This window comes from Sardina pilchardus, chromosome 3 (assembly GCF_963854185.1).
Source record: "Sardina pilchardus chromosome 3, fSarPil1.1, whole genome shotgun sequence".
NCBI lineage: Eukaryota > Metazoa > Chordata > Actinopteri > Clupeiformes > Clupeidae > Sardina > Sardina pilchardus.
The window spans coordinates 10,527,295-10,541,008 of record NC_084996.1 but is presented as its reverse complement, the minus strand read 5'-3'; the positions used below and the strand labels follow the sequence as shown (position 1 = coordinate 10,541,008).

At 43.7% G+C, this 13,714-nt stretch overlaps 2 protein-coding genes across 3 annotated transcripts; one reads left to right on the top strand and one right to left on the bottom strand.

Moving 5' to 3' along the window:
- Positions 1 to 217: 217 nt before the first annotated feature.
- Positions 218 to 7,507, bottom strand: LOC134076607 (potassium voltage-gated channel subfamily A member 7-like). 2 transcript variants are annotated; one of them, XM_062531735.1, is made up of 3 exons: positions 7,173 to 7,507; positions 5,374 to 6,124; positions 218 to 2,161 (listed from the first exon to the last, which is right to left on the bottom strand). In XM_062531735.1, the coding sequence occupies exons 2-3, from the start codon at positions 6,088 to 6,090 to the stop codon at positions 1,226 to 1,228; spliced, it is 1,653 nt and encodes a 550-aa protein (XP_062387719.1). In that variant the 5' UTR covers positions 6,091 to 6,124; positions 7,173 to 7,507; the 3' UTR covers positions 218 to 1,225. The 2 variants fall into 2 exon arrangements, with proteins under 2 accessions (XP_062387719.1, XP_062387720.1); XM_062531736.1 differs by lacking the exon at positions 7,173 to 7,507 and adding an exon at positions 6,812 to 6,965.
- Positions 7,508 to 8,548: 1,041 nt separating this feature from the next.
- On the top strand, positions 8,549 to 12,985 carry hsd17b14 (hydroxysteroid (17-beta) dehydrogenase 14). The gene is made up of 9 exons (XM_062531734.1): positions 8,549 to 8,841; positions 8,933 to 8,974; positions 9,194 to 9,294; positions 9,806 to 9,872; positions 10,405 to 10,496; positions 10,969 to 11,073; positions 11,168 to 11,235; positions 11,601 to 11,697; positions 12,021 to 12,985. Exons 1-9 carry the CDS (start codon positions 8,754 to 8,756, stop codon positions 12,168 to 12,170), a joined length of 810 nt encoding a protein of 269 aa, XP_062387718.1. The 5' UTR covers positions 8,549 to 8,753; the 3' UTR covers positions 12,171 to 12,985.
- Positions 12,986 to 13,714: the final 729 nt, after the last annotated feature.

Genomic DNA, 13,714 nt, shown 5'->3' with positions numbered 1-13,714 from the left:
TTAGCTTTAAGTAGTCTAATAATGTTTTTTAGTCACACATGCTTATACGTAATATGAGTGGGTATTGGGCAAGTGCCTTTTTGAAACATTGAACACTTCACTTCATGTTCGATGAGCAATAAACCTTTCAAGTTTCTTCATTACGCTTTTTGTTTGTTTTTGTAGGAAGTTTGGAGGCCTATTTGAAGAAATTATGTAGCCCATACATTGGTGAAGATGATAAGGTAATCTTTATTAAATACATTTACATAATATAGAACATGGTGTCCACACAACTGTCTGCTCATTGACAGTCCACACATCATACTGCGCGCACACACGCACACACGCACACACACACACACACACACACACACACACACACACACAAAGCTCACCATACAAGTCATACAATTAAAATCTTTAGTTTATGCAATTATTCTCATTCTAGTACATACATTTTACAGAATTAAAATACACTAATTGAAAACTATACATTAAAAATTGTATTGGCTGGCAGTAGAACACATAATGTAATATCTCTGTAAGAATCATTCACCAGTAGGGACTTATGCACTTAAGACTTATTGGTGAGTTGGTTACCACTGCCCCCCTTATGATGATGGTTGTTTTGACAACAAACAAGTGTCTACGGATCATATACATGTGCAACATTGACCTCTGTGGCATGTCAGTGAGACAGCTATAAAAAGTCAGTTAACACCATGGGGGAAGCTGTTCCCTCACGCATGAGACCACGTATTTCAAGATAAATATTTTATTTACATGTTTATTTCTGTATTTATTTGTATAACACTGCAGCAGTGATATTACCATCAGCTTATCCTGTTATAACACTCAAACTTCTCAATTTGAACAGAATTGCAATTTTATTTCTCTAACTTCAAACTCAAATTCATATAACATTTAAAGTACAAATAGTAGACAATATATGAATATTCAAAGCTTTAACTTTTGTATATGAGTTTTACTGTGTGATGGATGTTGATCTGTGGAGACTGTTCAGTAATATAAAACATTTTTCTATACACACCCCTATTTAATGTGCGTAAAATGGTACGTCTAAATCAGTCATTGCGTAGCATGTGACAAAGTCCATTCTTTGCCTCTCTTCCACTTTCCTCTCTCATGTCTGAGATAGAACATACAAGTCTGTGTTCGCCCCCCAAAGTCACCACCCTTTTATCTCTATCTCTTTCCACCTCTCTTTCTTTGTCGTCCCTCCTCATACCTGTGTTACCAGTGGCTCACGCAGGTACACGTTGCCTCCCAAGAACTCCTCGCCCTGCCCGGCGCACAGTCCCGCCAGCAGTGTTCCGTTAAGAGGCCCGCAGATGCCCCTGTGCGCCGTGCCACCGCCCCCCTCCAGGGGTGCGTAGTCACTCTCCCCCTCCATGCCCTCCCTGTCCACGTACTCCTCGTCCTCGTCGTGCTCCTCGTCCTCCCAGAGGGAGGTGTTGATGTGCGTGTACTCGTTGGTGTCCTCGCACTCCATCTCGCGGTGGTAGAAGTAGCTGAAGTTGGAGACGATGACGGGCACGGGCAGCGAGATGGTGAGCACGCCGGCGATGGCGCACATGGAGCCCACCAGCTTGCCGCCGACCGTCACCGGGTACATGTCGCCGTAGCCCACCGTCGTCATGGAGACCACGGCCCACCAGAAGGCCTCGGGGATGCTGGTGAAGGAGGTGTCCGGGCTGTCCACCTCGGCGAAGTAGACGGCGCTGGAGAAGAGGATGACGCCGATGAAGAGGAAGAAGATGAGCAGCGCCAGCTCGCGCAGGCTGGCCTTCAGCGTCTGGCCCAGGATCTGCAGGCCCTTGGAGTGGCGCGAGAGCTTGAAGATTCGGAAGACTCTCACTAGACGGATGACACGGATGATGGCCAGGGACATGGTGGGAGGCTGGCCCTTGGTGCTCACCAGCTCCGTGCCGAGCGTCACAAAGTAGGGAATGATGGCGAAGAAGTCGATGACGTTCATCACGTCCTTGAAGAAGCTGGTCTTGCTGGGCGAGCAGATGAAGCGCATGACGAGCTCAAAGGAGAACCAGCAGATGCATAGCGTCTCCACCACGAAGAAGGGGTCGTCGAAGGGCGTGCTGTCCGAAGGCACCGTGATGGTGGTGTTGGGGATGTGAGGGTGGGGCATTATTCTGGGTTGCTAGGTAAAGAAGAGAAGAAACAGAATAGGGGAATACTGCGTGACAACAGGGAGTCATGAGCACACAGCACTTCTGTTTTGTTTTTAAGCCATAACCTTTAGTCATGTAAGACAAATAATCGAGTTTGTGAGAGAGTGAATTTGACTCCACATAAAGTTCACAATTAAAGAAATGAGTGTAATTACAGTACACGCAGGAGTAGAAACAAGGCAGATACATTTTAAGAGTGCGCAATCAAATTAAAAAAGAAAAGTGAAAATAAAAGAATAGAGTGGGTAAAAAGAGTGCAAGACTGAGTGTCTTCTCCAGCACCGAGCATGTGTCATGAACACATCACTCATTACTGAGCGGCTGACTGTAGCAACATGTATCCTATACTATCATATCTCTCCCCTGCTCTGTTTTACACCCTCTCTCTCTCTCTCTCTCTCTCTCTCTCTCTCTCTTGCTCTCCTCCTCTCTCTCTCACACACTCTCTCTCTCTTTCTCTCTCTCTCTCTCTTTCTCTCTTTCTCTCTCTCGCGCGCTCTCTCTCTCTCTTGCTCTCCCTCCCTCTCCCACTCTCTCCCACTCTCTCTCTCTCGCTCTCTCACACTCTATCCATCTATCTGTCTGTCTCAATAACTAACTCACTGTATTTTGAAATCAATGTGATTCTATTTTTACACCCTTGGAAGAAAAACACCACAAGCTTGGCGTAAGTTTGTGGAACAGCACACGCCTTCGAGCTGCTGGAATTTAACACTTCATTTCTACCGTAAAGCAGGGTTAGGCACCTCTCTAAAACAGTGGGGGATGACTTGAAGTCAATCGGCTGTCACAACAGCCTATTGGGTAAAAGTACACTATGATGACGCATGTGGAATATTTCTGTATTTGTTTAATGTATGGAGGTACGGTACTACACAACATATACGCTCTGCACTTCTGCCTGAATGTCACACACCTCAGTTGATGTTCAGTTATAAATGGTATGATAAGCAGTGTATTTTGGTGTGGCAGTGTGTGTGAAGGTTGTGTGAGGGGGGCATGGGAAAGCCCTTCTACCCTTAACTGCCCTCTGACTGGTGTATGTGCCCCTCATGCTTATAATACATGAGATGGAGGACATCCCTCCCTTGTATTACTTGCAAGACACTTGTCCCCGCCAAATATCCCACAAGTCCTTAACGGTGTGCTCCAATAAAAGATATGATGGCTGAGTTTCAGTGAGACTCTTTGAGAATATCTACAGTATGTGCCTATATGATATGTGGGTGCATTTATATACTTTATTAAGGACACATAACAGGTGTAATAGTACACATGATTAGTGTGAATTACGGTATTGTGTGAGAGATTGTCTAAGAGCCTAAAAAGCTTTGAGAAGCAATAACTGGCAGAGGCAATTTTGAGAGGAATTTCCTCACCCACTTACAGGTCAGGGGGTTCTGTCACGTTGGTGAAGTTCACAAACAGTGACCTGCAGCTTCTTTCTCTTTATCACCCCATAAAAGAGGGCTATGTCTAATAACAAACCATGTTTAAGTCAGCATTTGCACCTTGACTTCATACTGTGTAACTCACCTCAAATTTCTCACCTCTGCCTTTTTGTGCTCATAGAACAAAAAAATATGTCAAGTCTCTGAATTTATGTCAGGACACAGATATGTATTTAGTGTGCGTAAATATGAGCTTGTGTATATTTGTGTGTGCACATTCACGAAAGTGTATGCACTGTGATTATATTTACGTTCTGTGCATTGGAACGTGGCGTATGTTCTATGGTGTCATGCAGGCGTACTCGCAAAAATCCAGAGACATCTTGTCAGCATGAGAGGTTAATATCATTTTGTGCCAGTCATCAAATAGGTGGTCTCAAAGACTCTTTCCATGCCTCTTTCAGCCCGTGAGTCAGTGTGTTTATTAATACAGGCTGCCGTTTATGTGTTGATGTGCTCCTAGGGTTGTCCTTCCTCTATATATAGTCTGCCTTAGATCTCCAAGGCGTAACTTAAGATCATGCCCCTGCTCCATACTTCATGCCTCCCTCTCTCTCTCTTTCGCTCTTTTTCTCTGTCCCTCTCTCTCTCTCTCGCTCTTCCTCTCTCTCTCTCACTCGCTCCCTCTCTCACTTACACACACAGAGTCACACTCCCGTATCATCGCCCACCGTCCCGACTGCTGCTTTCTTGGCATGGCTCCGAGATGATCAGGAGCCAGTGCAGTTGGACCGAGATTAAGAAGCAGATTTAACGTGTCTGAATGCTACCCACCTCCCTGTCTTGCGCCCACCCTCTCTCTCTTTCTCTCTCTTTCTCTCTCGCTCTCTCTCCTCTCTTCCATGTGTTCACTCTTCAACCTGCCCTCTCTCAACATCATCTCCTTGTTCTCTCCCTTCTCCTACTGTTTCCCCCCCTTTTTGTACCGCAGCGTGACTCCATTTTCCCCTGTGTTTTTCTTTCTTGGCCACCGACTGATCCACTTTCTCACCCTCCTCCCCTTTCCCTGCCATTCCTTCCCTCAATCTACGTGTATCAGATTTAACGACATGGCTAAAATAATCTCAGCATTAACCTGTCTCTCACTTTCTCTCTAACCTTCTCCATCTCTGTCTCTTTCTTGTCGTTTTTTCCCTGCAATCTCTTCAGGTTCCCAGCAGCACATGCACTTTGACCCCAGGCCTGGCCCCCTAACCTCTATGTTTGTCTGCCCCCACCATGTGACATGGCATGGCTGGCCCCCTCTGGTTCACACTTAGGGAGGAGAAGTATGTATGTGTGTGTGAGCGAGATTTTGTGTGTGTGCGTGTGTGTGTGTGTGTGTGTTCAATATAACCCTTCTGTTTGTTTGTTCACTCGGTGTTAATGTGCTACATCTTGTAATTCACATTCACCAACTGTCATCAACAATTGATATGCAATTAAGTGCTTCATTGCTTTTGCTGTCCTATCAAAGTTATTCTTGGTCACCCTTCGGCCCCTGTCCCGTCTTCCTTCCTCATTGTCGACTCCCAGTCTGATTCACCTTGACATCTTAACTTTCCTCACCCATACCCTCCTGGTTGCTGTTCTACTCTTGGATGAACGAAACACCCTTCACATATATTCTCTGCAATTTTGCAGAACTTCTACGCTCCCGGCTCCCACACACACACACACACACACATAGACACACACACACACACACACACACACACACACACACACTCACACACTTCCCAGTGTCTCACCTCTCGCCGTTCCTTCTCCTGTCTGAAGTCGGGCAGTGTCTCCAGGCAGAAGATGAGGATGGACACCACGATGACCATGACGCTGATGATGGCGATGATGCGAGCGCCGCTCGACGACTCCGGGTGCTCAAAGAGCATCCACAGCTTGCGCTGGAGCTCGTTGTCGGGCAGCGGACGCGGGATCTCCTTGGGGAAGCCCTCGTCCTCCTTGAAGCGCGCCACGATGTCCTCGCCCAGCTCGTAGAAGCGCAGCTCCTCCATAAAGACGTCCAGGGGCACGTTGGCGGGCCGGCGGAGGCGGCCGCCCGACTGGTAGAAGTAGAGAATGGCGTCGAAACAGACGCGGCTGCGGTCCAGGAAGAGCTCGTTGCGCAGCGGGTCGAAGTAGCGCAGGCGGCGGCGCGGGTCGCCCAGCAGAGAGTCGGGGAACTGCGCCAGCGTGCGCAGCTGCGTCTCGTAACGCATGCCCGACACGTTGATGGCCAGGCGCTCGGTCAGCGCCCAGCCTCCGCGCCACAGCGAGCCCGAGCGCCGGCTATCGCGCTTCGCGCCCTCCTTCTCTTTCTCGGACAGGCTCAGCTGCTCCTCCTTCTCGCCCTTCTCGGCCTTGTTGCGCTGCTCCTTGCTCTTCTTGTCACTCTCGTCCATATTGATGAAGAGCTTCTTGCCGTCCTCCCCTGTCCCCCCTTCATCGCCGTCTTGGTTGTGATTGTCCATTGTCCAAGTGGTGACTCTCTATGCTGGTCTCAGTCTGGAAAAAAAGTTTTAAACAGAGCAGGTGACCTGAAAAGTACTAAATCAATTACCAACCAATAAGTGCAAAAAGTGTAAAAAAAAAAAAGTGCAAAAAAACCCAACAAAATATTAGAGAGATTGACTGTCCTGTCCAAAGAAAAAAATATTTCATTATACAAAGCACAATATCTCAGTGGATGTATAATGATCAAGGTCAAGGTCAACTGCAATACAGTTACAATATTATTCAAAATTGGGGTCTCTGGTCATAAATAAAATGTATTCGTAATCAAAAAAAGCACATCTGAATTTGAACCATATTGTTACATAATATCTCAATCCAAATTTTACATTGCAGCTCATTACATATTATTAATCTATTACATTATATTAAGCTATTACTTTAGAGATACATGTTCACATTAATCTTGTCTTGATTTTTTAAAAGATTTGACATTTCAAAATGCATGTCAGTCAGCACCTTTTCCCGCTTCTGTTAGGACCAAGTACAGGCTATAACTCAAAACTGCTGACTCCATATTACAGTGGTTAGAAATTAGAAGTTTCAAATATTTAAATTATTTATATCTAGCACTTCACGTAACAATAAACAATATTTACAGTATCAATTTCACCTACAATCCATCATGCCAAGTTAAACTAATCAAACAAGTTATTAATATTAGTAGTAGAGCAAGCTTACACCAGCACAGGAGAGTAAGGGTTGTAAGTAGACAAGTGCATGTGTGTGTGTGTGTGTGTGTGTGTGTGTGTGTGTGTGTGTGTGTGTGTGTGTGTGTGCCTGTGTGTGCCTGCGTGCTTTCTTGTGTGCATATGTTTGTGTGTCTATGTGAGAGAGAGAATGTCTGGCTGGCTGGGAGTGCATGTGTGCGTGCATGTCCCTCTGCGTGTGTGTGTGTGTGTGTGTGTGTGTGTGTGTGTGTATTAGTAAGTAGCTCCAACTGGCTGTGTGCGTGTGTGTGTGTGTGTGTCTCTCTCTCTCTCTCTGTGTGTGTGTGTGTGTGTGTGTGTGTGTGTGGGGGGGGTTATTTTCTCCAACTCACCCTTGCCAGATTCAGACTAATCACAGCCGGGGCAGTTGCGACGCCTTGACTCCCTCCACAACACCATGTGGCATCTGCACCCACCTTACACCGTCTGGGCTTGAGTCAGTCAGTCTGTCACTCGGTGTGTGTCAGTGTCTCTGTCTTCCCCTTAACGTCCATGAGGGGGCCTTCTGCTCCTCCTGCACCTCACTTTCTGTCGGTCTCCAATCTTTTTCACTCCTTTCTGTCCTTCTCACTACCAGCTCTCTGTGGCTTTTTTTTAAGCCTCTCCTACTCCTCCATGGGGATTCAGGGGTGTGTTGATCTTACAGCCTGGGGCGGTGCAGTTAGGATAGTTAAACTTGTTTGTGGGTCACTGTCTTCAGTCTCTCCTCTCTCTCTCTCTCACTCTCATGCTCACACAGTCCCTGTGGGAATGCTGTCATGTCGAAATTCAATCCTGACCCCATCAGCACCCCCTCAAGCCTCCTCACAACCTTCTTCGCTGCCCCCCACTCAAATGTCACTGCCTCTGCTCACATGAAGACCAACAGACCTACACACACACTTATATTCTCACACACATTGAAATAATACCCTTTTTTGTTTCAATTCAATTTTGGCAGGTGTATGTGTGTGTTTTGTTGGAGTTGCATGTAATGTGTTTCCCTCAGGAACCCGAGAGGTGTTTTGTATATCCAGAGAATGTGCGCTTGTCATGCGCTAATTTTTTTCTAAATCGTGCACGAGTTTTACGAAATGTTACCCTCATTTTACTACATTTATATTCTTAAGAAATTGTGCACTAATATGTATTAATTCGTGCCCTCGTTACAATAAAACGAGAGCACAGTTCAGTAAAATGAGTGCACAAACTAGTGAAATGAGCACACAATTTACTGAAATTAGCACACAATTTAATAAAATTAGCAAACAATTTGTCATTTTCATGAGAAATGTTTCATTTATTTCTCTACATGATCTGTATAATAAATTGCCAGATTACCCTATTCTTCTTCTTTTATTTATTTTTTTTTTTAGCTATGTTCGCACATAACAGCATCTCCCTGTTTTGATTCCATTTTTTTTTGCCAGGGATTGTATGTGCCTACCATCCAACTGCCATCAAGAATAAAGACATAATGTGACTTTACTGAAAACGAAAGTAGGGCCTACTGCGGTAGCCTTAGCTAACATATCGTCGAAACGCGTCTCAAGTTCCCCATACGTGTTGACCACTCCAAAAATGTCCACGTGGTTTTATTTGCGTAAAAAAAAAAAAAAACTACGCATGGACTGTATTTTGCAATTAAAATCAACTACATTCCCCACAACACCCTGTTGTGCGGAGTGTGGCCAATCTCATGACTATAGGGGAACTTCGAGCCCATGCACAAGTGCCAAAATCAGGTGATTCAAAAATGAAACCCAGTGTTGTCATCCGAGGATATTGAACGATAGGCAAGTCCAGCTATACTGCGAGATAATCAGGGGTCACACGCTATAGGCCTACCGTATTTTGAGCTGAGAAAGAATTTTGCCACGGACTATTGCTGATAGTGTTCTTTGGTAGCCTAACGAAAGTGTAATATTGCGAGGATGGCCACTGCCCTGCGCTACTGTAACAAAGTTGCCATCGTTACAGGAGGCTCAAGAGGGATTGGAAGAGGGATTGTTAAAGTTTTCGGTATGACTGCTTTTCATACTGTGTTCAAGTCAAGTCATGAATTGTGTTAAAACGTCCATTAAATGTAACCCTTACCTGTATGCCTCTTCAGTGGAAAACGGGGCCAAGGTTGTTTTCTGTGCCAAGGAGGAGGGTATGTATCATTCAGTCAAATAAGCCTACCTTTAGGCAATTGCCTATCTGACATTTCCAGGTTCATAGAGTTCAAGTCCCATGTCTTCAGGGACTCATGCCAACAAATTAAAAAAAAGATTATGACCTACTTAAACTGGAAATGTTTTGTTTTGAGGTTTTGTAGCTGTTTTGCTGCATTGGCCTAATCAAGGAAATAATTGTGTTTTTCTTTCTCCAGCTGGCGGTGAGGGAAAGTCACTGGAAGCTGAATTAATCAAGAAAGGACCTGGAACTTGCCTCTTTGTAACCTGTGATATGTCCAAGGAGGATGACATTAAGGTGATTTTGCTCATAACATATTTTCAGTGTAGTGTAAAAGATTGTCTACATTTGGACAAAGTTAATCTGACTAGGCCTCATCATATTGTGGTGATGTACAGTGTGATGTTTTGAGAGAGTGAAATGCACACCGTGAATGTTTAGTGTGTTTTAGTAAAATATGACCTCTCTGTGTGTGTCTTCTCTTGCTCTGACAAATTAATCCTCATAAAATGTAACATACTGTGCTGCGGCGTGAGTAGCCTATTAATTACTTGAAAAAAACCCTGAGTGTGGTTGGGTACATGTGTGGACAGATATTGCAAAACCAATGCTGCATGAGGACCAAATGAAAAAAAGAATTCCTGATGGTTAGTGGTTTTGTTTGCAATAAGTAACGTACTGTATCTTTGGTCAGTAAGTAGTAGCCGTAACACTTACTGTTAATCAGAAGATAACATAATGATTTCAGGTACCATGCACTGAACTGCCTGACTTTCTTACTGATTTCTCAAACTCCCTTATCTTGCAGCATTTGATTGCAGAAACTGTTGAACGCTTTGGACAGATCGACTGTTTGGTGAACAATGCAGGATGGCGTGAGTGTCTTCCTGTTTGTTGCCGTCTCCATCTAGTGTTTGATTTGGTGAACTGGTTATGGTGCACACATTTAACAGGAGCCTCCTCTTACTCTTCATATAATGACACACCCATCATTTTATAGATCCTTCCTCAACATTACCTCAGACATTATGCTGGTTTAAGTATTTTAAGTATTATGTATTTTAAGTCTCCATCTTCCTTGTTTGTGCTCAAAGCTCTCAAAGCAGAATTTGAACAACACAAACAGACATACTTGATGAGCCTATTACAGTAGTTCTAACCTCCCAACATCCTAATTTTACCCATTGTCATATGTCTGTCTATAGACCTACGTACTGTCCTCTCATTTCTCTCCATCTCTCAAGGCCGGCGCCCACCAGACACGGCGTTCGGTGGGTGGGGGCTTAATGCGCGGCAGACGTTTCTAGTGGGCTTTGCTCCATTTTTTTCTTGTTGCGTCACACCACGTACAGTACGTGTCCGGTGGGCAACAGCCTTTATTCTCATTTCTTTTTTTGTCTTCCCCAGACCCTCCACACAAGTCCACAGATGACACCACAGCAGATGAGTTCAGAGACCTTCTCAACTTGAATCTCATTGGTTACTTCCTGGCATCCAAGGTAAACAATCAAGCCATGCACACTCTCTATATTGGTATAACTATTTCTTCTATTTCTATTCTGAGAAAAATATACATTGAGGATGAATTATACTCCAGTATAGAGGATGTAACATTTAACAGGTAGGCCTATTGGTATTTAAAACTGTTGGTAGAGCTTGTTTTGGGAAGTGAAACCTGGTTGCTTGCTGGATGAGGATAGCGAAGATATCATGAAGCAGTTAATCATAGAATTTATCAGAGTTGGTATGACATGAAAACTTGAAAACTTAATTCATGCCTTGATATGGAAAGGACAACACATTGGTAAAATAAATGGTAGTAAAGCATTTTCCCATTTGGGTTAACCTTGTTGAATGTTGCTAAATTGGTCTGAATACTTGAAGTGTCTTGGTGAAGCTTCAAAAATGGTCATGTCTGGGCTTGTGTGAGACCATGCTATTTTGCAGCAATAGTAACACTTTGCTCTGCAGTATGCTCTGCCCTTCCTACGACAAAGGCAAGGCAACATCATAAATGTGGCAAGTCTAGTGGCCTCCATTGGACAGAAGCATGCTGTACCTTATGTAGCCACCAAGGTGAGTTCTTCTGCAGTGTATAGGACATGCTACCAGAAATTCCTGACCTTCTGTAAGTTTAGGGTTGTGGGGCCTGACTTATCTCATCCACCAGGGGGCGGTCTTAGCCATGACTAAAGCCATGGCTGTTGATGAGAGCCGCTATCATGTCCGAGTCAACTGGTAAATATAATATCCTGTCTGTTAGACTTGTCTTTGCCCAGTCCTTGTGTTTGTGTCCCTCTTTGTGTGTCTCCATCACCATAATTTGTCTACCTCTCCAATGTGCAGACCACAGCACAGAGTACACACACAAATATCAACTTATTTACATCATTTGGATGCCTCTATAAAAGTTCCAAAATAAGTAATCCTGAAATGGCAATATTGCAGTCTCCTTTCTATCTTTCTTTCTTTCTCTCTCTCTCTCTCTCTCTCTCTCTCTCTCTCTCTCTCTCTCTCTCTCTGTTCCTATTTACTAAGTCATTATCTCTTCGTCTGCTCTCCCCATTACTCTACCTTGACATCTCTGTTTATTTTTTCTATAGCATCTCTCCTGGTAACGTGATGACTCCTTTGTGGGGGGAGCTTGCTGCCCAGACAGAGGATGCAGCACGCACTATTAAAGAAGGAGAGAATGCACAGGTAAGACAAGCATCAAACTAAATGGCCATCCGCAACAGGAAAACATTGTCCTTGTCCCTGAAACACCAAAAAACATGGGCATTACCTTAGTGAAGATATCACTGTTAACAAATGGTGTAAAAGGTCACAAATCATATTGTTTAAACTCTCCTTGGTTTCACAGACATGATTCCCATATTTACCGTCTGTTGCTAGACATAAAAATGACTAAACAGCATAGTTTTGAACTTTTGACCTTGATATAATAGCTTTATATCCTCAGGAGTCCTACTGTTTCCATTTTGGCCTTACTCATTTTGATGTTGCCTTGTAATCACTAACAGCTCCTGGGTCGGATGGGAACAGAGGCTGAGAGTGGACTGGCTGCCCTGTTCTTGGCTGCAGATGCTACCTTCTGCACGGGGATCGACTTGCCTCTCAGTGGGGGGGCTGAGCTTAACTATGGCTTCAAGAGTCAGCTGCCCCGACCATAAGTGTCTATATATACAGCACTACACCCAAAACCTGCAGTCTCTGCTTCAGGCCACAGTTAATATGGTCTTTACTGACACGTTGAACTTCAGATTTCAGATGAACCTGTATGCCAGCTTAAGCACACTGTGATTGCCATGTCATGATTCCACTGTGATTCTATTCTTGTCTGGAGGTAGAGGGAAATGGTTAAATGATAACCAGTACAGTTTATTGTACATTCACAAGTATTAATATGTAACAATTCCTTTTAGTGTGGTCCACTATCTGTTTTTTAAATCTTATTTTTAATACTTGTTACATTTAATTGTAGTTGGAATTGTACGCTACGCACTCATATTCTGTTTTATTCATGAAAAGGCACCTGTCTGCTGCACTCCCTGGATGTTCATTTCATCATGAGAATTTGAAATGGTTGTAGATGCAGCAAGTTAGAAAGTTCTCTGCATTACTGTTAGCCTGGTTGACACCAGGTCAATTCTCATATATCAGTTGAAGATTGGTCATGGGGATCACTTCTAACTGCCAATAAAGTATAGTTTTGGCTGAAGTAGCCAAAGCATCAGCCATTGAAATTAATAGGAGTGGTACATCCTCCCTTTCTGCTGTAATATACAGTATCATACCGCCATGAACCATACTTTTCTGTCTGTCAAAGTAGGCTCAATGGCGGATAAGTGGTTGTGTTTGGTTCCTGGGTTTTTGGTCATTCAATGACACCAGACTGACCTGCTGCAGGGAATTCAAATTTGCTTGCATAGTCCTCTGGGTATAGCCTATTAAATCATGTGACATTTTTATCATACCTTAAGCATACTGATTTTTTGCTCGGCAATGGACACAGCATCTACAAAACAATATTCACAGATTCATGTGACGTTCTACCTCATAAAGAGAAAGCCTTTGTCCTCAAGTGAACTACCAGATGCCTGACAGAGTTATTGTATCCAGATGTCAGTGTGGATGCTCTCCAAGGTACTAGGCACACATTTAACCCTGCGGAGGCCAGGCCTAAGTGAAATAAGTGTGGGGCTGAAATTCCTTACTTTTAAATTAGCATTGATACATTTATTACATTTATCCAAGATACATTCTAGACGCTGTTTGGATCATTTATTGTGCTTGCATGTTTGTCATCCCACCGTCCCACATGATAAGGCTAAGGTAGAGAACAGTCACCCTGACCTTCAACATTTGGGCATTTAAACTGCGAAGTATCTAATTATTACATTTACACTGTATTAACAATACTTGAAGTATTTCCTGAACTTTAGTAGTTATTGAAATGGTCTGCATCAAATGGTGCAATAATCTAGCAGTGATATATGATGGGGTGAGACAAATACAGCTTTGTTTTTCCATCACAAATAAGCTAAGCTACTATCATATACGGCTATACAGGCAAACAAAAAGTAGGCCAATTTACTTAAAAATGGTTGGCTATATTGTTCAGCGTGACTTATAAAGTGGAGGCAATATATGTTTTAATTGTTTTATTCTATCACCCAATCAAAAAATCGTATAGCAACAACTCCCCACCTTACAT

Excerpts from the sequence above, each read along its gene's own strand:
- hsd17b14 (XM_062531734.1), top strand. The coding sequence starts at position 8,754 with ATGGCCACTGCCCTGCGCTACTGTAACAAAGTTGCCATCGTTACAGGA. Across the intron at positions 9,873-10,404 it reads GGTGAACAATGCAGGATGGC|ACCCTCCACACAAGTCCACA; the intron begins GTGAGTGTCTTC and ends TGTCTTCCCCAG. Across the intron at positions 11,236-11,600 it reads TATCATGTCCGAGTCAACTG|CATCTCTCCTGGTAACGTGA; the intron begins GTAAATATAATA and ends TTTTTTCTATAG.
- LOC134076607 (XM_062531735.1), bottom strand. The coding sequence starts at position 6,090 with ATGGACAATCACAACCAAGACGGCGATGAAGGGGGGACAGGGGAGGAC. Across the intron at positions 2,162-5,373 it reads AGGAGAAGGAACGGCGAGAG|CAACCCAGAATAATGCCCCA; the intron begins GTGAGACACTGG and ends TTCTTTACCTAG.